The 26300-nt window shown below is 38.3% G+C and overlaps 1 protein-coding gene across 8 annotated transcripts in view; it reads left to right on the top strand.

Annotated features, from left to right (window-relative positions):
• The first annotated feature begins 5022 nt into the window (after window positions 1-5022).
• Window positions 5023-26300, top strand: part of LRRC7 (leucine rich repeat containing 7) — a 631844-nt gene continuing 610566 nt past the window's right edge. For 6 of the 8 annotated variants that reach the window (XM_070786332.1, XM_070786329.1, XM_070786328.1 and 3 more), the window contains exon 1: window positions 5023-6174. In XM_070786332.1, the coding sequence (XP_070642433.1) occupies window positions 6173-6174 (2 nt within the window). In that variant the 5' untranslated portion in view covers window positions 5023-6172. The remainder of the gene's footprint in view (window positions 6175-26300) is intronic. The other 2 variants (XM_070786331.1, XM_070786333.1) reach the window with 2 other exon arrangements.

Here is a 26300-nt window from a genome sequence, read left to right as displayed (position 1 = left end):
GAAACACTGGACTGGAAGAAACAAAAACTGGAATCAAGATTGCCGGGAGAAATATCAATCACCTCAGATATGCAGATGACACCACCCTTATGGCAGAAAGTGAAGAGGAACTCAAAAGCCTCTTGATGAAAGTGAAAGAGGAGAGTGAAAAAGTTGGCTTAAAGCTCAACATTCAGAAAACGAAGATCACGGCATCCGGTCCCACCACTTCATGGGAAATAGATGGGGAAACAGTGGAAACAGTGTCAGACTTTATTTTGGGGGGCTCCAAAATCACAGCATATGGTGACTGCAGCCATGAAATTAAAAGACGCTTGCTCCTTGGAAGGAAAGTTATGACCAACCTAGATAGCATATTGAAAAGCAGAGACATTACTTTGCCAACAAAGGTTTGTCTAGTCAAGGCTGTGGTTTTTCCTGTGGTCATGTATGGATGTGAGAGTTGAACTGTGAAGAAGGCTGAGTGCCGAAGAACTGATGCTTTTGAACTGTGGTGTTGGAGAAGACTCTTGAAAGTCCCTTGGACTGCAAGGAGATCCAACCAGTCCATTCTGAAGGAGATCAGCCTTGGGATTTCTTTGGAAGGAATGATGCTGAAGCTGAAACTCCAGTACTTTGGCCACCTCATGCGATGGGTTGACTCATTGGAAAAGCCTCTGATGCTGGGAGGGATTGGGGGCAGGAGGAGAAGGGGAGGACACAGGCTGAGATGGCTGGATGGCATCACTGGCTCGATGGATGTGAGTCTCAGTGAACTCTGGGATTTGGTGATGGACAGGGAGGCCTGGCGTGCTGTGATTCATGGGGTCGCAAAGAGTTGGACACGACTGAGCGACTGATCTGATCTGATCTGATCTGATGTACTACAACCCAGGAAATCTACTTCTAGATAGTATACAAAATAGAAAAGCACTCATCCATATACATTAACAGATTATTCATAACAGCATTACTTATAAAAGTAAAAATTTTTATCAGAAGTTGAAAATGATAAATTCATTTCAACTATCACAGTGCAATTAAAAATTAGTGAACCAGAGTGACATATAACAAGATGATTAATTCTCATAGATATAATATTGTTTTCTTCAAAATCCAAAGCAAGTGGCAAAAGAATTTAAGCTGCATAATATCATTAATTTAAAAGTTAAATTACCAAAGCAACATAAACATATTCTTAGTGAAAGTGCATGAAATTTATTAATGTACAAATAAATACAAAAATTTAGGAATGAGGTTGCCTCTGAGGGGTGAGGGAAGAAGAGGTAAAGGAATTCAGAGGAAGCTTCAGTGTTAATCAATCATATTTTTCTTCTTAAAAGAGATGCACAATTCATACATCAGGGTTCATTATAATTTGTATATCATAAACATGCCAATTAATGTTTAAAATAAAAAATAATTATCCAAATAAATTAAATGAAACAATAACCCTTCTCTTTCACTAGAATTCGACTGTTAATCTGAGAGATTAGTTTCACAGTAAAGGCCATCTAAAAGAATTTGAAGAAGAATCTAATGACTCCCACTTCCTGCTCAGTGCTTCTCCCTGTTTTTCAAAAACTAACAGCCCTCCATACCCATATGGTTCCCCACTGATGTTGATCCTGTCATACCAAGTTCCACGAACTCTGAGCTCTTCAGATCTACATCCCCATACATAAAAAATTAACATTTTTTAAATTCCAATAAGAACCAATATCTAATTAAGTTAGATATTAGATAAAATATTAAGAGTTAAGATATTAAGATACATAAGTGGTTTTTGTTTAAATCAGGAATTGCCAAAGCAACTTCTCTAAAACCAGGCCTCTAAAGAAAGTTATTAGAAAGATAGTTGACACCTGACAGTCAATGTCACCATATGTCTTTTATTTTCAAATAAAGTTGGTCCTGCTTTTCCTGGACACAGATTATCATCTCAAAAATTTTAGTAGTGTGAGTCAAAGGAGTTGATTAACAGTTTATTAAATTTTATGGATTTAATATTTAGCCATTGATAGATGTAATCTGAATAGCTAATCTATTAAAACTGCTTTGATCTAATTTTTAGAGTTGTTAATGTTTTGGAATTGGACCTCTGCTTGAGCAACAGCCTAAGGATATTCAGCATTCATCTTTCTCTAGTGTTCAGACAGTCATCTGCATTTCCAAAGGGTTGATGACAGGGCAACTTGGAGTTTTAGGACGAGCATCTGCATTTGCATTTCAATAGTTTCATAATTCTATGGAACTATTGAAATCTCCTCAGTATGTTTCATTGTTTAAATAGCGAAGGTGGCCAAAATTTGTTCAAGATTCATAAATCTTAGGAAAAAGTTGTATCATGGTATTCAAGGCTCATTCTACAGAGAATACTTCCTTCTAATTTTTTTTTTAATGCTAAAATGCTACGCTATGCTAAGTCACTTCAGTCGTGTCCGACTCTGTGCGACCCCATAGATGGCAGCCCACCAGGCTCCCCCGTCCCTGGGATTCTCCAGGCAAGAACACTGGAGTGGGCTGCCATTTCCTTCTCCAATGCATGAAAGTGAAAAGTGAAAGTGAAGTCACTCAGTCATGTCCAACTCCCATGGACTGCAGCCTACCAGGCTTCTCCATCCATGGAATTATTACAGGCAAGAGTATTGGAGTGGGGTGCCATTGCCCTCTCCGTAATGCTAAAATAGTGTTTATTAAAACCCATAGGCGTTGCATCACACCTGCTAACATTTAAAATGATTTATCCATTTGAACCTCTAGAGTCTGAAATCAAGGTTCTATGATATGACAAATAGGAAAGGAGTACATATGTCTTGAAATATATTACAGAGGTATCATCAATTTTTAGTTTGGGGTTCCAAAAATATATTTCTCCCCATGGCATGCATGCTAAATCGCTTCAGTCATGTCCTACTCTTTGAGACCCCATGGACTGTAGCCCACCTGGCTTCTCTGTCCATGGGGATTCTCTAGGCAAGAATACTGGAGTGGTTTGCTATTTCCTTCTTCAGCAGATCTTCCTGACCCAGAGATGGAACAAGAGTCTCTTATGTCTCCTGCATTGGCAAGTGCAATGCACTTAACCACTAGTGCCACCTGGGAAGCCCTTCTCCTCATTGCTGCTGCTGCCACTGCTAAGTCGAGTCAGTCATGTCCGACTCTGTGTGACCCCATAGATGGCAGCCCACCAGGCTCCCCCGTCCCTGAGATTCTCCAGGCAAGAACACTGGAGTGGGTTGCCATTTCCTTCTCCAATGCAGGAAAGTGAAAAGTGAAAGTGAAGTCGCTCAGTCGTGTCCGACTCCTAGCGACCCCATGGACTGCAGTGCACCAGGCTCCTCCGTCCATGGGATTTTCCAGGCAAGAGTACTGGAGTGGAGTACCATTGCCTTCTCCTCATTAGAAGGGAAAAATTTCGTTTTTATTTAGGAAAACAGTTCCACTTAACACATGGGATATAAGTTCATTGGTAGGTATGTTACCTGTTTGCAGTGATCATAAGTTTCCTCATAATTGGCTGTGATTTTACATATGGAATTTTTTTGTCAAATATTTTGGTAAAAGGAAGTTAAATCCTGGAATTAAAATAAGAAATTCTGAGTTCACGTGCAAGGCAATTGGGTATATTTCTGAGATAAGCCTTGTGCCCTTCCAATAAGTGTGGGAAAATATTGTCCACTAAATAGTTTTAGGAAATGATTAAATAATGAATATATGTGAAAGTTATGTGCAAACTGTATCCAAAAGAACTGGAGGCCTATAAAAGTATTGCTACAACTGTGTAATTGTTGTGTGAGGTTATTTATTTATTTATTTTTAGATTTTCAATTGCAACCTAAAAATTTTCATATCACTGTCCAACTGAAACACTAAGATGTGGCAAATGTTTATAAGGATAAAACTGTCGGTGAAAAAGCAGAGCCCTAGAGAGTTCAATTCAAAAATCTGCCCTTAATTTTTTTTGTTTCCTTGCCCTTTCAGAACCCTTTCTTGTTGGTGTTTTATAACTCACTTTTTAAATGACTTGGCTTTTGAAAATATGCTCTTATTCCTTTTTCCTTTTACATGCAAATAATATGATACACTGGAAAGTTATCCTTAAAAGTCACCCCTCGTTCATGGCCCAGGTAAAGTGGAAAATAATCATTCTTGGTACTCGGCTGATTAGGTGTCAATCTCCAAAGTCTCTTCCTAGACAACCTTTAGCAGCCAGAAAAGATGATTTTTGACCTTGAAGATTTTAGCATTGCAAATCCAAGAATATGAGCAAATGCATTTTCTTTTTAGTAAACTCTGAATTTGCATCCACTGGAGTGGCATCTGAACATCATGACGTCTACTGTATCAGCGATGTAGAGAGATGAAGGGACATTCTCACTTATCATGAGGAAACGAAAAGCTTATAGCCTGCATTCCACGAAAAGCAAAAAAAAAAAAAAAAAATTATTTCAGGATGATAAATCTTATTTTAAAGAGAGAATTGACCCGTTGGGTTTAGAGAATAAAAGAGAAGTCTAAATATAGCATCAGCCTCGTCAATAGGTTTCTTAACATATTGCTGCTTTGGGGAGTTTAAAGACGTGTGAGACTTTATATGTCTGTGTGTGCCTTTACGTGAGAGAGGAGATGAGTGTGTGTGAGTGTGAGAATGTGTGTTCCTGGCCGGAGGAGAGGGGGTGGAAGCGTGAAGGGTGGTTGGAAAACCCCTTCTAATTTTGTGCAGCCACCCCGGCCCCAGGAGAAGGGAACGCGAGAGCAGGCACAAAGGTCGTTGCCTTGACTAATGTGAAGAGACTGAACCGCTAGCAGAGACTTTTCTCCTTGGCAGCCAACAACCTGCAGCCAGGAAGGCGGGCGGGGGAGGAAACCCCGAGGAGGCGCTCCCGGCCGCCTCTTTGCTGAGATAGCAGGAGCGGCAGCCTGCGGAGCCACGGGCACAGCGTCACCGAGCCGGTGCGGGTGCGGGGCGCTCGGGAAGGCGCAGAGGCCCGGAGGCGCTGGTGCGGCGGAGTCGCCCGCGCTGCAGGACGCCGCGCCGGGGCCGCCGGAGCGCCACGGGCCGGTCTAGCTGCAGGAAGAGCCGGCGGCCGCGCGCTGCCCGGCGGCGCCGTGCCTCGAGCACCTGCTTGGAGCCCAGCGGGAGATTGAAAGAACCTGGAGAGCTCGGCCAGTCGTTCCGTTCTTTACAAAAAACAGCCAGAGCCGGGAGAAGGCAACCATTTCAGTACTCCGCGGGACTGGGAATTTGCTTCTCACAATTTGGGGGAGCCCGAGTACAGGTCAGAGGGGCAGGCAAGGATCCCGAAAAGGAGCCGAGGGCTGTGAAAGTGGTCACCCCCTTCTCTATTGCTGGAAAATCTCCTTGACAGGTTTTAGCACTTTGAGGCTGCTGCAGCTGGTGTCGTCGGAAAAGGGGGTGGGAAAAATAAGAGAGGGGGCGGGGAGAGCAGGGAGACACAGCCAAGAGCCAGGAGCAGCGCCTCCTCGCCTGCCAATCCAGGCACCTGTGCACCAAGCCACTGCACCGAGGAGGACCCCACTCCGGGAGAACCCCGGGCTTGAAGCCACGGACAGTCAGCCCCTGCGCAGCGAGTTCTCACCGGAGGGACCTGCAACCGCCCACTCCAACGTCGCCTGCAGCCGCGAGAGCGCACGGCCCCTCCGAACCGCCCGCTGCTTCCTGGGTCCCCGGGGATTCTCGCCCAGGAGAGGCGCGGCAGCGGGCACGGGGCTTTACGGAGTTGGGTGCAAGATTCGCCTTTTCGGCTCGTCTCTTCTCCTCCCAGGATTTATTGTCTGTGGAGCCTTCTGGGGTGGGGAGGGAGCTGCGCCTCCGCCACCGCCGCTGCCGCCTCTGCTGCTGCGGTCGCTTGCGCGGCGCGCAAGGCGGGCGGAAGCTGGGGAGTGGATGCGCTCCTGCCTCCCCCGCCAGCGCTTCGGGCTTCCCCTCGGCCGCTTCCCGCGGAAACCTCTCCAGCTGTCCACCTGAAGGGCACCAGCATCATGGTCTAACGTGGCAGCTGCCTGGAATCCCCTCTTTCTCCTTCTCTTCTCCTCCTTCACCCCTCCTCTCCTCCGAGGTCCCTCGTGCCCACTCTACTGCGGACCCCCGGACACTTTAAGGAATAACCCTCGGCAGCTGCACGATTCACTTTCTCCGGAACCTCATGGGCAGTTTCTCCCGCCGGCGATGTGAGTAGGATACTATTGCTTCGGGGCCAAGGGGGTCGCTGGGGCCTCGCCGCTTGTGGCCGCAGCGACAGTGAGCGCCCTAGGTGAGGGACCCAGGTGGCCGACGGAACGGGGGTGGGGGGTAGGAGAATCCGAGCCTTCAGCGCTCCCTGGGAGCTGCTCGCCCGGTGGCCCGCGGAGGTGGCGAGGATGTGGCAGATTGCGGGGCATTTAGAGTCGCATGTTTGCTGTTGCGGGTGCTGGGGAGTGCCGAGTGGCCTGGGCTGGCGGGTGAGCTTAAAGGGTTACATATTGCGAAAAGGAAGGCAAAGAGCGATTTGGGGAGCTGGTGCTGAGACCGACGGTTGAGCTGAGGTTGATCATAGTTCTTTATTATCTTGAATATCTCCAGTCAGCTTTTTCCGGAGGTGTCTGAAGGATGAAGCGCTCCTTTGATATTGGTTCTCTGTCTCTCTCTGTCTCTCTGTCTTTCTCTCTCTCACACACAGACACACTTGTGGCAGGTCACGTTTGTCCCTTTATCTTAGAAGCTGTAGTATTACTGTGTGATGCCTATTTGTTTGAAAAATATAATTAGAAGACCTTTATGCCATTGGGAACCGAAGGGATAGGGTGGGGTTTTGGGGAGGGGATGAAGGGGAAGAAAGAGTATAAAAGATTGGAGGACCAAAAGAAGTGGGGGAGCGATGGAGCGAAGCCCTTCTTCCCGGGAGTCAGGGAAAGCGATGTCTCCTTTCCCCTAAGCTAAACAACTCCAGCCCACACATCTCCTTTGTGTTGCTCGGAGAAGCTGGTGAAGCAGCACTGTTCCCAATCCCAGTACTGGGCCCCCTTCAGCATCTTGCATCCTCCTTTCAGTCATTAAGGATGCAGGACTAGTTTTGGGTGCTACGTGGAAAGAGGGAGGAAAGCACATTAGCATCAGGGTAATCAGAGCACCTTAGCTCACGGACAATTAAACTGGGTGCCAAAGGTTCTCCTGTCTTTACAGTTTGCAGAGTCAAGAATGGGAATAGGGGATGGGACTTTTACAGAATGTCTTTAAAAATAGTATGACTTCATGATAACGGAGATGGCTGCAAAATTGCTTCATTATACTACTTCTTGGCCATCAGGGCTGCATAAAGGACCCGCCTCCGCCCTCTCCCTTACTGTCTCCTCCCCATCAAGTCACAAAGCGAGAGGGCTGGGCGAGAGGGCGCAGCGCCAGGCAGAGAAGGGAAGGGGTCACTTTCACAACTCCCAGGAATCGGCTTCAAAAAGGAACCATCTGCGACTCCCACGACTCCCACGTTCCTTTCGAACTTCTTCAAAAGAAATTAGAAAACGGGGGAGGGGAGGGTGCGCTCAGTGAGACATGAAGATCTTCCACCTGCTCTTTTCCATTACTTTCCCAATACAGTTTCAACAAATCGAATTCACCTGCAGTGGTAACTGGGTCACCACGTAAATGTGTACCTGTGTACGTTGAAATGTGGTTCTCTTGGTAGATAAAAAGCAATTCATAAGTGAGCATATTTTAACGTGGGTAAAATTTCTAACCACAATAGAGATTTTATAGCGTGGGCGAGAAGAGTGCATTCCAGCGAAAGCAGGACACGTGATCTCCAACGGGAGAGATACAGTATTAGGAACTCGATTTTCTTTGTTCCTGGCTGAGCCTATGAGATGCTCAGCATCCCTGTTGCTTAAACCCTCCTGTAAAACGGAAAAATAATAAAGTTGATGAGGGAGAGACTAGAATGCGGGGAAGCACAAGTAGATACCTGCGAAGGGTTTGAACCTTCTGCTTCGCCGCCACCTCTCCTGTTTTACTGCCCACCTTCCACCCACCCAGCTCCTCGCCACCGCTAGCCCCCTATTTAAAAGTGAGACCTTCCTTCCGGGAGACGTGGCAGAAAAGTTCCCCAGCCCTGTACACGTGGGTTCTCTAGCGCCTCAGAACCTGCTGCGTTTCTCAACAGATTCTGCCACCTCCCCAGTCCAAGTGTCACGCCTCCATCCAGGCGTCTTGAGCTGACTTCACAGACTCTTAAGAGAACCTCCAGGAGATTTTGTGCAAAAGACAGTAGAACAGAGTCCGTTCCCTGCTTCTTGGAAACCGTTGAGAAAGTAGGAACGTAGGAATGATTTTATTTTTCCTTAAAAATAAGGCATATGACCAAAGTATGTCGAGAGTGATGTTTAGTGATGTTTACATTTGGACGCCCAGGAAGTGTATCAGGCCTGTGGAATGTCCTGAGGTGTGATTATTTATTAATTTAATGGAATTAGAATTTGTTCTAGACCCACAATTTAATTAGTTCTCTGACTTGGAAATTTCTTATTTCATTTTTCACTCCATGTTTTATAAGCGATCTTACTGGGTCGAAGTTTTTTAAAATCTGGGTTATTTCTGTACTGTGTTGCATTGCATCATACTAATATGTTGGTAAGGAAAGCAGAGTCAATTTCCATGACATATTATGAAGTGAAAGTTCTTTATGCATTTTTAAAAATACTTGACTGTCCAAGAAAAGATGTGTACTTACCATGGCAACCCTTACATTCCCCATCACGTGTGCCTGCACATTTGCAGCTTCAGAATTAGAAACCACTTCCTAAAGAAATAAACCTGTTTCTGTTACAGTAGCCATGTTTTATTCTGAATTTTAGGACTGCTTTAGGCTGGCATTAAATTTTTCTTAATTAAAATCCCATTTCACTTTTGTTTGTAAGCTTTAAATGATTCTGCTTCCTTTATAAAATTCGAAATATAGCTTAAAGTGTTTTGTGTGTCTGTATTTTGGTGTGTTTTTTATGTTTTAAAAATTGCAAAGATGGAAATTAATATCACTGAATTTTTAGCAAATATAAAATCATTAAATGACAGTATTATCCACATAGTGTTAATTCTCAGAGCATTTCTTAGATTTCTTTCATTTGCAGTTTGTAGTCCATAATACCTGATATAAAAACCTAGTTTTTTAAATGACAAAATATTCACCTTTTTAAAACACTTGAAAATTTGAAGATATGTTGATGTATCAAAATTACACCTACTTTTACTATAATTTTATCTTTTGATGACTTTTGCTTCAATATGAGTGGATCCCTCATTCGATGATATTATCATTTCATTTTATACCCAAATTAACAGAGTACACAAAGAGTAATCAACTACTGATAAATTACCATCTGAGTTATTTCTGGATCCTTGTTCCCTTTTTTCCTTCACATAAATTATTTCATAGTCTTTGGAAAATTTCTCATTTAGAGAACATGTGCTATTTGTTGAGTATAATAATTAATAGAAGACAAAAAGACATTACTTGTTTGGGTCTCTCCAGTAACTATGGCTGCTTTGTAGAGTATCATCCACATTTCTTTTTGAGTGGGTCTAGTCAGGCACGTGAATTTGCAAGATGACTTTGGGGAAAACATTAATTCATATCTATGACAAAGAATGGACCTTCAGTTTGTGCCAAGCCAACTGACCAGTAAGTGACTCATATCTCCAAGGAAGAACATACTGAAGATGATTCTGGGATCTTCCGAGAACCTTGACATTTTTCTCTTTGAAGTCTTTACTACATCAATATTCAATAGAGGGTTTTTAATGCCTCAGGATTAAAAATTGGAATTTTAATATCAAGCAGCAGTTTGACCATACAGTGTTGCTATTAAATTATACTCTGAGGGACTACAAAATCAGAAAAGAGATTCCTAGATGATAGGTTTTGTACATATGTTAAAATATTGATTCATGAGTTGTCAATGAAAACTCAAATTTAAAAGTGGTACCATAAGTCAACAATATTTGGAAAATGATGGCCACAAATCAGTAATACTTTTCCTTTACAAAGTTTTTAGCCATGTTTTGTGAATCAGGCTTTAATCATTAGAAATATTCATGTTTTTATAGAAAATACTCTAATGAATTATCCTGAGATAGTGAAAGAAAATTAAGAAAACCAAAAGTGTTATAATTCCAGAATTAACATGTGACTTAGTAATACAAACAAGTCTCCTTTAATGCTGAAAATAGAAGTAGTAATAATTCCTAATTTATAATTCTAATACATAGCAAATAATCAGACAGATGGTACATTTTAGAGGAGTGCAACATAAACTTTTTGGTACAAATCAGGTTTTCCATAGTAGTGTGTGTGTATATGTGGTTATATGTAGTGATGGAATATGCTTTTAAGGTATGCTATTTAAATAGGAAATATATTTATTTCCTATTTTGGAATTAATTGATATGTTTAAAATTCATGAGCTCTTGTGTCCAAGAGCCAACCCTGATCATCTGGCTTCTCTTAACATAGTGCATAATTACAATAACAGCTACCAGTTCCTAAGTCAGGTGCTTATTTCCAAATAATCTTTAAAGAAGCAATATTATCACCATTTGAAAAATTAGAATGTTTAGATTCAAAGACAGAAGTGATAGGTTCATGTCACAAAGCTATTAAATAGAAGGTGATGAAGATTTAAATTCAGATTTGTCTCCTGTACCTTTTCCTCCATACCATGTCTTCTCCCTCATAGACAAAAATTGGTGCTAGTTAAATAACTGAAATCTGTAGGTCATTGAATTATTTTCTAATGAATAAAGAAAACAATATTTTGAAACAGCTTTTCAAAGTTATCAACATATTTGGCAGTAATGCACCACATTACTTCTTTTTTTTTTTTTTCACATTACTTCTGTGGCCATCTTTTAATATTGGTATAGAAAACGCTGCTGCTTGTCTTCCTGGCATGATTAACTCATGATAGAAACATTTAATAAACTGTTAGAACCTGTCATATAAAAGCACATTAAGGAAGTTTTCAATAAAGCAATTTTGGGTCAATAGCTGTCGTATCTACTTTGAAACAGTGATGATATATTTGATATATAAACCCCTAGAGAGGTATCATATATGCTATTTAAATTATTAACCATAACAGAAAAATTATCATTTGTCATTCAGTGACACATGAAAAATTATTAAATAAATTTAATAACCCAAAGGATTTCCTACATATACTCCCTTTCATTGTATGGTTTACTGCTTGATAAATTACTTAAAAATCTCTATACAAAAATATTATTTAACTTTAATAAACATGGAAGCAATAGTATTTATCAGAAATGAAGTATTAAAATTTATATTAGCATTGGCATGATCTGTTTAAATATTTTAATACTAGAATAGATGCTTAACATTGTTTAAAGACTTTACTTTCTTCTTAGTAATGGACTTTCTTCAGTTACATCAGTATATTTTTGCTGTACATGAAGTTTAGTACTTTGAGAGCATCTTTAACTTTAGGTAATAGTGATACGGGGCCCAAGGTTATAGAATAACAAATTTATTAAGAACAAGGGAATTTCAGGATACGTGTGTATGTGTGTGTGTGCACGTGCACACGTGCGTGTGTATGTATTTTCAGAGAGAAAATTAAATTTTGTGCTCTTCAAGAAGTAAGATAGTATGAGAAGTGAGAAGCTATAGGTTTCAATTATACAATACAGATGAGGTAGGTGACCTGAAAAGAAAAATACTGATAGTGTAATACAATCATTATGAGATTTTCACAGGGAGAAAGAAAAGAAAGTGGTACTGTGGACTACAGAGCTAACAGAGAAAAAGATGTGAAAAACAGTCAAAGAAAGCTATTTGACTTAATTCCCCAAGAAGAAAAAATAGGCTTTTAAGCTATTTTGATATTGAAAGATATAAAGATATATTTGTGTAGTGGAAAAATATTTTATAGATGGCTGTCTGCATTATCAAATTATTTGCTAATGGAAGGAAAGTCAGGAAATGAACCTTATTGAAATAGTGCCTAAATATTATGAGGGTATTTGTTGCACTAAAAATGTGCACAAAGCTAAATGGACACAAAGCTAAAATGTGTCAGCTGAATTTGAAGAATTAATGTAATGCAAATGGTGTAGCTAAAATAATTTAATAGTACAAATAATAGACTTCTTAAGTGTTAACTGATTAAGTGTTCTGCATCCAGTACATTCACCATTGCAGTTCTTAACATGAGTAGGCAACCTACAGAGTTATGAAGGATGGAGATGTATCTCAAACCTCATAGTGTTAGCATGGACAACACATTGAATATTTACTCTGGTGTTATTCTGAGTCAATGTAACTCAAGGCGTGAAAAAAATTTTCTTCCCTACTTCAAGTGTAATTAATTTCTTAAGACAATTATAAAAGCTATTGTAATTAAATCAAATACCTATTTCAACTTCCGTGATTGTTAAATATTAGCAATGTCCTTAGGGTAATATTATATTGTTGAACATTGAGGATACCACACACATACACATATAGCTGTAATTGCTCTATTTTATAATACTCACTCTCACATAGCTGTCATCTTACTATCTCATGAGTTGATAACTTTTCAGATGGAAAAGGCTTTAGGGTCTTATTTTACAAAAGAGGAAACTAAGTACAGATAAGTTTGCTTTCTTGTACAAGGTTACACGTGTTGGTGAGAGAAGCACAACCAGAGCTCTTCACTCCCAACTTCTGCCACTAAAACCACACCCTTGGACCATTGAAGTTTTTACACCTTACGAAGGAAAATAGGGAAAAGAACCTTAATCCGATAAATTAGGTTAATGAGGTCAGCCAACAGGATGACCCACCCAAAATACGCTTCTTTCTCATTTTATTTTGGCCTGAGGTTTTATTTGGCTTAAGTGTTTTGGACAATTGCCTTATCTTTCCATTTTGATTTGACTGTCTAGGCAGTTTAATTCTATACATTTAACATCTATGAAGTATTCTATTTTTAAAAAGGTACCATTATTTAAGAAATATGGAATTAATTTCACTAATAGTAAAGAGTTCTAAGTTTTGATACTATATTCTTTTTAATGAAAGTTAAAAATGTTCTTTAAAATTACTGATCTATTTAGAATAATGCCAACTAAATATCAGATGATGGAAAAAGTTCAATTCCTTTTAAATGAATTAATGTCCTTCTAAATTTGCTAATTACATTAAAGCATTAATCAATGATTTTTCTTACCAAAAATCAAGAATTCCTTAAAGTGAGGTTAGGCATTTCTGTAAAACATTGCCTTGAATATTGATTAGGAAAGATTTTTAATCAGGAAAGCAAAATATGATACAGCTGGAAAATTTAAAAGCATACTCATTTCTATTAAATTTTTGCATTACAAAGTTATATTTTGAAGGGCCCTTTGAAATAATAAGTTCCCTCTGCTGCTAAATATCTGTTTATCTGTTATGTTATGACTGTTATGACTTTAAAGAAAGGAATTCTCGGTTCTTTCATGAGACAAATTTGAAACAAATGTTCTTGTTTAATGCTTTCTCTAATGCTAAAATTCTGAATCCATTTTATCTAGAATCTTCAGTTATTGGGAAACTTAAGGCAAGATGTTTTTGAACCTACTACAAAGCATATTAACAACAACTATAAAATATTTTTGAAATTATGATGTACAGCCTTTCCTGGTAGCTCAATCGGTAAAGAATCTGCCTGCAGTGCAGGAGACCCAGGTTCGATCCCTGGGTGGGGAAGATCCCTTGGAGAAGGAAATCGCAAACCACTCCAGTATCCTTGCCTGGAAAATCCCATGGACAGAGAAACCTGGTGGGCTGCAATCCATGGGATTGCAGAGTTGGGCATGACTGAGGGACTAACACTTTCATTTAAAATATGTATTTGTCTTATATAAAGGCATATAGAAATATCTACAAACATTTATTTAGCAAAATGTACCTAATAGCCACATCTAATAACTATTTTTAAAAGACAAATGAAATTTCTTAGTATAGCAATAATATTTAAAACTGAAGAAAAAATTAGTGACTAAAGTAGTTCATTACCTATCAGCAGATTAGCTATGCTTTTCATTTGTGGAATGGATCTTATTCATGCCAGCTTTCAGTGTACTGTTCTGGGGCTCGTGGGTGTGATAGAACGGAACATATTTCTGTATCTGTGAACATAATCCCACACAACATTTTACATGACAAAATCTGAATGTCCTAAGACTGGGTGTTAAAGATAAGACGTCAACCTTTATCCGTCCAGGGTTTGAACCACCTCCATATTAATACATGTTTTATCTTACAAAGTATCCAATGCTATTTAAAGAGATGGTGTTTTGTGTTTGCTTCTTTGCTTGCTAGTTTGTTTGTTTTCTTACTTGCTTGCTTTTTCTATCTCGATAAAACTAAGGTTTGCTTTCTGCAGACAAAATAGCAAGCTGCTGAAACAAACATAGTAAGCCAAAGTGGGAAATGAACAAGGAAGAGGTGCAAAGGTGATATATTTTTGTACTTTGGTATAGAAAGAAACTACTAGAACTGCAACACATATTTATTTTCTATATAAAAATTATGAAGAAAAATAAGCTTTATTAATGCTTATTAATATAGTTACTAAATAGTTATTAAGAGTTAATAAATATATTAATTAACAGATGGGTGCATGCTCATTTACAAAAATATATTGGAAAAACGAGGAAAATGTGTGATTGAGAATGCATTTGTCTTAACGTCTAAAATGTGCTAGTAAATAAAAAGAGCACTGTTTGTATAAAGTGTTTAATGTTTTTCTAAATACAATTGTATATATATCAAACTCTTAGTTCTCAGTACACTCTATATGCATCCCATTCTAAATACACTCCCTGAGCCAAGCCCAGGGTGCTCAGTCACTCAGTCATGTCCGACTCTTTGTGATCCCATAGACTGTAGCCCACCAGGCTCCTCTGTCCATGGAATTATTCAGGCAACAATATTGGAGTAGGTTGCAATTTCCTTCTCCAGGAGATCTTCCTGACCCAGGGATCAAACCCACGTCTCCTGCATCTCCTGCATTGGCACGTGGATTCTTTACAATGGAGCCACCTGGGAATCCCATATGTCTTCTCTACTATTTATTAATTAGTATAAATTCAGCTGTGAATACATGGTGTAATGCCGACTGCGAATGGAATAATATCAGTCCCTTTGCAGTCAGTCTTAAGGATGTACTTGTCACCCCTTTTGGCTCTGCATGTGACTAAGACAGCCCCAAACCTCAAGGGTACATGTCTTCTTTGCACGTGTAAATTTATCCATTATTTTTAGAATGGAATATATTCTTAATCTTCTTTTTTCAGGTAGAATTTCTTTGTATGATAATGTGTGAAAATAAATAGGAAGGCCGAAAAAGAAAGTTGAATTTGGATTCTAGGAATATGAATGAATATATTCTTGTCTTAAATGTCACTTAATGTTTTTAATATTGTTTAATAATAGGTAAAATGGTATATTTTGGTATAAAAAGTAGAACATTTTAATGAGTCAAGAATTATAGTCTAGTGGGCTCACAGTATAAAAGTAATATAATAGTTTCCAGTATTCATACTGAAAAGGAAGACAACAAAAACTCTGTGATGCTACTTAAAAGGTTTTATACTGTTCTAGCTCTGAGACAAGTGAGAAATTTATCCTTAAGCTGAGTAAAGATTACTGTTAAGTTTGTACCTTCTTTTTTAGAGGGCCTAGTTAAATGAAAATATATAGACAACAATAATGAAACTTTAGAGTTCTTTGGTAATCTTTCAAAAAAAAAATCAAACCTTTAACCTTTAACTTATGTGATTTGTGAGATCACCCAAGATCACTCTAAACTGGTCTTTTAGGGATTCTTCAAAATGTGAATGTGCACCCTTCTTAGCCTCCTTAAGTAATTGCTCAAGTGGCTTCTCCAGAACTAGCACACTTGATTTTTCATTCCCAGCAGACTAGTTCACAGCCTAGTGCAGAAAAAAGGCATGTTATGTGAATGAATGGTCTCACTTATGCCTCTGAATGTCTCAGACTCTAGCAGCCTGTAGTGTGGTTCCTCTGGGTTTCTTTTTCTCTTCCCTTTCTGAGGCTATCATAGGATTTAATTTTCCAGTTCCTCTTTGCAGTTAGGCTGTCATGTGACTTACTTAGGCCAATGCCACAGGAGCTAAAACTGAGGAATACCTTTTTGGAGTAGAAGTATTTATGACCTAGTGCACTATTTGCTCTTCTCCTTAAATAGCAATTATAGACACATGTGTCATGATGGGGCCTCCATCAGCCTGGTCTCTGAACAACTGCACTAAGTCATCCCTTTTAATATGGAGCATGGGCAAGAGTGAATATGTTCTTCTGTTAAGATTTAGGGGAGTTATTTGTTACTAAATTTAACCTAGCCTTTCCTTCTTTTCAAATTCATTGAGTGAAATTCTATTGAAAGAATCCTGATGTCCATTTTATGCTATCACAATTACAGAGCTGTTATATGGACATGCCACTAGTTTATGTTTTAATATAACAATGAACTCTATTTTATGATTGATTAAAATTATGGTAATTAAAAACTATTTAAAAGATACAAAACAAATCTACTTGAGACATTTTTATATGCTTAAAGCACTTTGACTTTCTCAGTTTGTAATTTTATGTACTTGCATATTTTGATACACCTAAAGTCTAAGAACTCTGATATCATTCTTGTACAACACAGCAGCAGCTCCCCTGACTCATAACAAACTGAAGAAACTAGAAAGATATATATGTGATCATTCTACAGTTTGTTGGTAGAATACTTTTAATTGAAAAAACTCTACCATGTCTACTAGAATCTGCAATATTTTCACAATTTAGTACATTTTACCCAAGTTCATGTGTCTGTTCATTCATCTATTCTAAATATCTATTGTGCTGTTACTCCACACCATGCCCAGTGCTGGGCAAGACTGATTACAAGTGTGACTCCTGTTTTTATGGCACTTGCAGCCAAATGGATTAGACAATATTAAAAAACTAACCATACTGGAAATATACAACTTCAAGTTATGATAAGAGCTAAGAAGAAAAAGACCAAAGTACTGAAAGTGAATATAATAGGGATCTGAGCAAGAGAAGGAGAATTTCTGATGAACTGATATTGAAATAAGATGTCTAAGATGATAGGAGTTAGCCAGGCGAGAGGGAGAAAGAGAATTCTAAGGTAAATGGTATATGCAAAGAGTCTACAGCTGAAGAAGGTGGTACATTGGAGGGCAGTATGCAGTGTGGCTGAATGTTAGGGAACAGAGGGTGATTGGCATAATAAGAGGTGAAAAGTGAAAGTCCTGTCCAACTATTTGGGACCCCATGGTCTATACAGTCCATGGAATTCTCCAGGCCAGAATACTGGAGTGGGTAGCCTATCCCTTCCCCAGTGGATCTTCCTGATCCAGGAATTGAACCGGGGTCTCCTGCATTGCAGGTGAATTCTTTACCAACTGGGCTATCAGGGAAGCCCTATAATATGAGGTAGGCATGAACAAGATCATCTCAGAATTTATTGACCTGGTTAAGAATTTAAAATTTTTATTCTATATCCAGTGTGAAGTCATTAAGCATTTTTAAACAGAAGAGTGATCTGAACTTACTGATTTTTTAGTTATCTCTTGTGCTGTTTTTAAACTCATTACAAGAAAGTCAGAGAGGAAGTAGGGATTTATAAATTAGGAGATATTTACAGTAGATTGGGCAAGAGATTAAGATATTTCTAGGATTTTAGTCATGGAAATGGAGAGAGGTGGATAGAAAAGTGAAGTATGCCTTGTAGAAGCTCTTATATTCTTTGCTAAATTGATAGCAGGAGAGAGCTAGAGAGGAAAAGTATGGAACTGAGGATTATTCCAAAATTTCTGATAGGAATAACTGGACACATAGAGATGTATTTTATTGTCTGAAGAATCCTACATAAGAAGCTAATCTATTCAGGCATAACTAGAACATTGACACTAATATTACAGAACCTGAATAACTGACATATTGAGGAAGCATGAATCAGCATGTCAATTTATATACATAAACATCCCTATATAAAATTAATGGAAATGTGTGAATATTTTTGTAGGGAAAATAATTCAAACCTCTTTTTAAGAAAAATATTTTTCAAATAAATGATAATTGAGTACATTAGAATGACTCACTTGATATTGCTCTCTTGGTTTCCTTCTAATTATTCTCTGGTAGGAAAAGAAAACATGAGTGTGTATCCATTCCTTCTGAATACCAATTTCTTCCACCTCTTTCTGTTATGCTTTAATGTTTGGGAAGAACCATTTACTCCTGGTCCTTTTATATTGGGTTGTCTGAGATAAACAGAAGGCTGTTAACCGCTGGTATACATTGTTTTAAGCAACCCATCTGAAGCACTTCCTGCCCTCTTGTAGCCCTGTAGCTACCCAAGTATCCATACTGTGAAGTTCTCTGGACAAGGCCACACACATCTGCAGATTATTACCTGAGCTGTCTCTTTCCTTGAGCCTTCCACATTTGTAATATCCTGATGCTAAGCTCTGTTAGTTCAGATACAGTGTAAATTGCTGTCCAGAGAGTGCATATGTAAGTAAAATGATGATCTTTTATTTATGTACATATTTTGGATATATTATTTAGGAATGTGTTCAGCTGCAAGTAACCAACAATTTGTAGCTTAACTGAATAAAATATTATTTTACCCTTTCTTCTAGTTAGCATTTGCAGTGGTAACTAAAAATCCCAAAACATTTCAGTGGCTTACAACTACATATATTTATTTCTCACTTAACAGAAGTGTGGAGCAGCAGCATCTCTGCTTGGCTCTGTCCACTTAGTCTGCTCATTCCAGCATCCAGGCTGAAGGGATGTGTTCTCCTGGTGGAGGTCAGGAGAAAGAGGCCAAACTGACCCACTCAAATTCAATGAAAGCTTCTGTTCACACATAGCACGTTTTATGTTCATTCACATTCCATTGGCTAAAGCAGGCCATGTAACTATAATCAAGGCTCAGTGATGCTTTTAGGAACTCTGACTCTGTCTACATCATTGCTTATGGCTTGCATAGCATTCTTAGCATTTATATTTGAAAAGACTATTCCTTCCATAAGACAGCTGCCTTCAAGTGGATTGGTATCTAATAGAAGCAGTGGATATCAATTGTGAGTTCTCTCAGGTCTCTTCTTTATTTTTTCTCTCCTTTTTTCGTAGCCAGCCTACAGATATGTTTGATTCAGTAGTACTTGCGAATATATTTTGATTTTTTTCTTTTTTGAGTTTAAATGTATTTTATAAATTTCTAAAATACATTACTTTGGCTATGCCCTACTATTTCCATAACATAGCTATTACCCTACCATGGGGCACTTGAATAAAATAACATTCATCTTGAAAATTAGATGAATAATAATTCAGTTTTAGTTTGGATAAACAGAATTTCTTATTTTTTCAAACACTGAGGCTTTAGCTATGAAGTAAAATTTTATCCTTTTATGGAAATCTGAAGGATCTATGGAGTGATTTAGATTTTAAGTATAGATATACTTTGGAACTCTCGGATAATTGATGCTTAAATATCAGTTGACAAAACTATCATCTTAAATTCCCTTTAAAATTTCAAAACCTTACATATTTTATTTTTATTCAGGCCTACTTTATCTAGGGCTTCCCAGGTGGCTCAGTGATAAAGAATCTGTCTCCCAATACAAAAGATGTAGGTTCGATACCTGGGATGGGAAGATCCCCTGGAAAAGGAAATGGCAACCCACTCTGGTATTCTTGCCTGTAGAATCCCATGGACAGAGGAGCCTGGTGGGCTATAGTCCATGGGGTTGCAAAGAGTCAGACATGCCACAGCAACTGAACAACAACAAAACACTTTATCTAGAACTTTGATTTACAACCATTATTTATTTCATGAATCATATTTTCACAAAGAAAATTTATTTTTTTCTATTACATAGAATTGGAAGTATTTATAACTAAACTCTTCAAAAGTAAATATATAAGAGCATTTATGTTTACCTTCTTTGGTGTTCTTTTGAAACCACTTGAACTTCTCTGAATAACAACACAGTCACCACTAGATCAATGGTTTTCAAACATTTTTGTAATCGTGGAAAGATTTTATCAAGTAAAATAGTACAAAAAACTCCAATGCATAAAACAGAGGAAGGTAAGTTTGCTGTCTTTGAAAATCACTGTTTTATGTTCAAGAATTATCAAATCAAAATATAGTTATTTTATAGTTTCTCACCTTTTAACAGAAAAAATATTTTACTGTCAATTGGGGAAGTCTGAAGAAAATATAGACATAATTTCTTTTCAGTTACAGGTTACCAACATAATTAGCATTGAGAAAAGTTATTTGAATTGTCTTATGCTCCAAACAGGATTGCATTGCATTAGCTCTTCCTTTTCCTTTTTTCTCTGATTGACAGAGGGCAATATCTGCACAATGACTCCTAGAGGGTTTCACTTTATCATACCAAATTATCAGTGTATATTCAAGACCTCTCTCTGCAGGACAGGAAGGTATTTGGAACTGCCACTGATGCCTCTTAATGAGTATCTTCTGTACTCAGCCAAATAAGTAAAATGGTAGTGAAAACACAACTCTAGGATAATTGGAGGCAATCAGAAAGACTCATTTTGCTGAATATAGTTCATTAGTTTTGGCTTTAGCTTTGGTTTTTTATTTTGTCAGAGCTTAAGATCACTTACTTCCCTCATCCCAAATATCCTGTTGAGACTGGTTGCAAATTTTGTGAAAGTCAACTCCAAGCAGATCAGCAAAAAAGAGCTTCAGAAGCAAAGGTGGATAGAATGATTATTTCCTCAGAATTTCATTTCTCTATTATACTATGTGACACAAATATTTGAGAGTACTTGGGGGAGGTTTCTATTTGAGAAGACATGGAATTCTTATTACCTTTGTTGGCTAACCCGTATTACTCTCTTGCCTTCTGTCATCTTGGCCTTGAAATTTTTCCTGTATCAAATAACTGTCAAAATTTTATTTTGCTGGCCTCTGTGGTTTAGTGATATACGTAGTTGAATTGTAGTCAGATGAAAATGTGGGTTTAAATTTGTTTCTGTTACTTTTTTGGTGGGTGACCTTAAGAAAGTTAATTTTAATGCTCTACTTCATAGTTGACTCACACTTGAAACAAACATACCATACTGTACTGTGAAAGTCACTCAACTGTGTCTGAGTCTTTGCAGCCCCATGAACTGTAGCCCCCCCAGGATTCTATGTCTGTGGAGATTCTCCAGGCAAGAGCTCCGGAGTGGCTTACCATGCCATCCTCCAGGGAATCTTCCCAGCCCAGGGATTGAACCCCAGTCTCCTGCGTTGCAGGCAGATTCTTTACCAACTGAGCCACCAGGGAAGCCCGGAAACAAACATAATATTGCTCATTTCACATAAATGTTGTGATGATTAAATAATTCATGTAAGAACAAGTATCTAGCACACTGTCTTAGTGATACTTTGGACATGCAAATTGAGTCACCTTCTCTCTCCAATGAAAATAATTTATTGATTTGCCATTTGTTTGGGGATAAAGACCAAAATTCAAAGTTTTTTCTACAAGTCCCTTAGGTCTGTTATTCACACTGCAACTTGACTTCCTACATGTCCAGAAATGTAGGCCCCCTTTCTTTGCCTTGAAGAGACTTGTTTCCTTTAATCTTAGGGCCATTTCCTATGCTGTTCTCATTAACTGCTCTCTTCACCTGGTTAACTCCTAGTCTATGTTCCTGTTTCAAAAGAGTGACCACTTCCTGGGGAAGACCTCTGCCATCACATCTCTTCTGGCACTGTGCATGCAGTGCAATGCCATACAAAGTGTTCCATATGTGTTTATTGACTGTGAGCTGCTGCACTCATGTACAATTTTATCTTTCTGGTCCTTCAAACTGTTTTATCTTGGACTTCATTAAAATGAATGAAAATGAATTTATATATAAATGGAATAAAAGGAAATTTAAAAAGCTAATACTTATTAGAGATCTACTGTCATTACATGAACTCATCTACACATGCTATACTTTTCCTTATTACCAACTCTATGAGAAAATATGATTTTTAAGAAATAGTGTTATATATAATATTATATTACATATATATTACTCAAAGGTCAAACTAAGGGGAGAAAGGAAAGTGTGCACAATTTATAGACTAAAAAGTACTTTTCTCTTTTGTTGAAAAGATAGTTACAGGAAAGTTTTATTGCATAAGGAAAAGTTCATGGTGTAGAATACTATAATTCTTTTCTTTCCTCAGGGATATATTTACCATTTGCACATATCAGGCTAGATAAAATGTAAAGCCTTTGAAAAAATAGTGGTCTATATCTTACACATTATTTATATATTTGTAAATTAAATCACTATTATGAAATTAATTGCCATCACACATAGAAGTGTCTATGATGTTGATACTCATTTGCACTTAAACACAAAAATAAGTTTTGAAAGAGCCTACAGATGTCAAAAATAAATTGTGGGCAATCGCAGTAAACATTCTTAGAAGTGCAATATGTGATAAAGTGCTTGCACCTAGTTAAATTAGGGCCACTGACCTTGTCAGGGTGACACTGCCAGCCACTGGTGAATTCAGAACTATATTAACTATTAACAAAAACATATATCCTTATAAAATTTTTAATTAGCAGTTTGTTCCATTGTTTGTCTTGTATATTTTAAAAGATAATGCCTTTGGTTCCTTTATACCATAAAAATGGTGAATGTCAACAAATAAAAATCTTTGCTTACAAAAAATGATTCTTAAAATGGAAGGAATATGGATGGTTTTTGTAGAATTAAATCTACTGTTGTTAAAAAGTAGGGGTACTAAGACCTGATCTGACACTCAGCCAGACTTATTTTCTCCAGTTACATTATATGATAAGCCAGAATTTCAAAATAAAATTAAATTCTTGTCAATTTAAAATATTGACCCATTTAAAAATGTTTATTTCCTCTTATCTCTTTCCCTACGTGTAAGAATTTAACATATTGTTTTAATTGGTTTTTCTGACTTTAGTCTCCCTCACCCATCTGTCAAATTAATCTTTGTGAGTCTTTCCTGCAAAATTAATTTTCCTTCTGGGAGATCTCCAATAATTCCCCACTGCTTATAAAGGTCTATTTCTTAAGCTGAAGCTCACAAACTTTCAAATTTCACTTACAGCTTTCTTAAACTTATTCTCTGTTCTTTCTCTTTATTTACATTCTCCAATAATTCCCCACTGCTTATAAAGGTCTGTTTCTTAAGCTGAAGCTCACAAACTTTCAAATTTCACTTACAGCTTTCTTAAACTTATTCTATGTTCTTTCTCTTTATTTACATTCTCTCTTTAAACTAAGCTGAGGTCTCCAAAGAGACCTTATATATGCCTGCAAGGAGGAGGCATTATGGTGGCATGATCAAGGGGTCCCAAGTATTTCTATTGTGCTCAGTTACTCAGGCTTTTCCAGTGGTCATGTATGGATGTGAGAGTTGGACTGTGAAGAAGGCTGAGCACCGAAGAATTGATGCTTTTGAACTGTGTTGTTGGAGAAGACTCTTGAGAGTCCCTTGGACTGCAAGGAGATCCAACCAGTCCATTCTAAAGGAGATCAGCCCTGGGATTTCTTTGGAAGGAATGATGCTAAAGCTGAAACTCCAGTACTTGGCCACCTCATGCGAAGAGTTGACTTATTGGAAAAGACTCTGATGCTGGGAGGGATTGGGGGCAGGAGGAGAAGGGGACGACAGAGGATGAGATGGCTGGATGGCATCATTGACTCGATGGACGTGAGTCCGGGTGAACTCCGGGAGTTGGTGATGGACAGGGAGCCCTGGTGTGCTGCGATTCATGGGGTCGCAAAGAGTTGGACACGACTGAGCGACTGAACTGAACTGAACTGAACTCAGTCATATCCCACTCTGTGACCCCATGGATTGTAGCCCTCAAGGCTCCTCTGTCCATAGAATTTTACAGGCAAGAATACTAGAGTGTGTTGCCATTTCCTTCTCCAGGGGATCATACCAACACAGGGATCAAACCCCTATCTCCTGCTTGGCAGACAGTTGTTTTACCACTGAGCCACCCTTGAGCCCTTTGTATTTCCATTACTCTTTTCCAGTAAACTGCACACCTTTGCATGCCTAAGCTTTCCTCTATACCCCACTGATCCTCAGTTTATCCCTCTGTACAGTGGGGACAATTGAAATAATAATTGTTTTTTCCCTCAAAGGGATGTTTTGAATATTATGTAGGATAATAGATACCAAGCAACAAGAGCCTAACACTACTAACTGAGGCTTAAAATGCTAGTCCTTATACCACTTGCTTTATTGAGTCAATGCTTTCCCTAAAAGCACTAATGAATTGCTCAAGGTCACAGTGAAATGTAAGTCCAGGTGATTACAAAGACAGAACGCGTGGGGAGATCATGTAGCATTTATAGTCAAGAGCAAGGGGTTCAGCTTCATCTGGCCTGGAATGAAGGCTCTAGTGCTGCTTTTTTTCCAGCTGTGGGACCATAGATAGTTTAGTCTCCCAGATTCTTGGGTTCTGATATGTAAAATCTGTTGAGGAGGAACTTCCCTGGCTGTGGTCCAGAAGTTGGGATTTCACCTTTCAGTTCAGGGGTGTGTGAATTTTATCTCTGGTTGGGGAGCTTGGATCCTCTGTGCCTCACAGCCAAAAAACCAAAACATAAAACAGAAGCAATATTGTAATATTTACTGGCAAAGGTCCACCTAGTAAAAGCTATGAGTTTTCCAGTAGTCATGTATGAATGTGAGAGTTGGACCATAAAGAAAGCTGAGCACCGAAGAATTGATGCTTTTGAATTGTGGTGTTGGAGAAGACTCTTGAGAGTCCCTTGGATAGCAAGGAGATCAAACCAGTCCATCCTAAAGGAAATCAGTCCTGAATATTCATTGGAAGGACTGATGCTGAAGCTGAAACTCCAATACTTTGGCAACGTGATGCAAAGAACTGACTCATTGGAAAAGACCCTGACCCTGGGAAAGATTGAAGGCAGGAGGAGAAGGGGACGACAGAGGATGAGATGGTTGGATGGCATCACTGACTCAATAATCATGAGTTTGAGCAAGCTCTGGGAGTTGGTGATGGACAGGGAATCCTGGAGTGCTGCAGTCCATGGGATCACAAAGAGTCAGACACGACTGAGTGATTGAACTGAACTGAATATTGTAATAAATTCAATAAAGACTTTAAAGATGGTCCACATCAAAAAAATCTTTAGGGGAAAAAATATGCTAGGTAATCTGTTCTGATAGGGTCTTGGGGGAGGATTAGATGACTTAATGCATACCATTAACTAAAATAATTCCAGTAACTCTTGATAAGTGTTATTTTAATTTTAATTGAAAAAGAAGTTTCAGTTAAGTAAATGGCAATGTAGTTTTTTTAAATCAAACTTAATTTTTAAAAGGCATTTTTAGCTGACTTTATTCTTGGCATTTCAAGTTTATTTAATGATTTAATGAGCATTACCTAAATACTTGTTCCTTATTTCTCCAAAATACTTTCTTTTGTCCATTACTAAGCAACAAAATCAAAGATTCCCCATTTAGTGTTAAACCTTGGAATTACTGTGTTCTGAATTCTAAGAAACAAAATAGAATCCAAGTGATTCTAGTAACTGCTAACATGCTCTAGTCCTTTTCACAACTCCAAATGATGCCACTTGTAGGAGGTACTGTTTTCTTGCCTTTAGTGTATTTATCTGAATAAATATATTGTACATGTTTATATACAGTAAGTCCAACAAAGTTAGCCTAGGTACCCGACTAACACAATCAGCTATGTAGTACTGCACTATAATAGGTTTATAATACTTTATGAACAAATAATAAAATAAAAGCAGATAAACAGAAAAAGTAAAGAAAACATTTTTAATCTGACTGTACAGTGTCTTGAGAAGCACAGTAGTGCAGTACAACAGCTGGCATACAGGGGTTGGCATCACATGAACAGGTAAGAAGATTTACTGATTGGAGGAGGGAGAGGAGGTGGGAGATGGTAGAGATGAGGGGTGTCAGAAATAGGAGACAGAGGGCAAGTTGCAATTTCACTCACGCCTGAGGTTGATGCAAAGCACATTCACATCTTTGAAAATTCTCAAGTTGAAGGTTCTTATATAAATGATTCACTGTACTTATTAATAGATGACTATTGGGATATTTTTAAGTATACATGTATTAAAACATGGTATAATACCATAGAGTACTTTACTGATAGAATCTTCCTTAAATCACTTGTCTTTGATTACTGCTTATAGTACTTAGTCACC

Source organism: Bos indicus, chromosome 3 (genome assembly GCF_029378745.1).
Source record: "Bos indicus isolate NIAB-ARS_2022 breed Sahiwal x Tharparkar chromosome 3, NIAB-ARS_B.indTharparkar_mat_pri_1.0, whole genome shotgun sequence".
Taxonomy (NCBI): domain Eukaryota; kingdom Metazoa; phylum Chordata; class Mammalia; order Artiodactyla; family Bovidae; genus Bos; species Bos indicus.
Note: the sequence above shows the minus strand (reverse complement) of the source record. Positions and strands in the feature narration are given on the sequence as shown.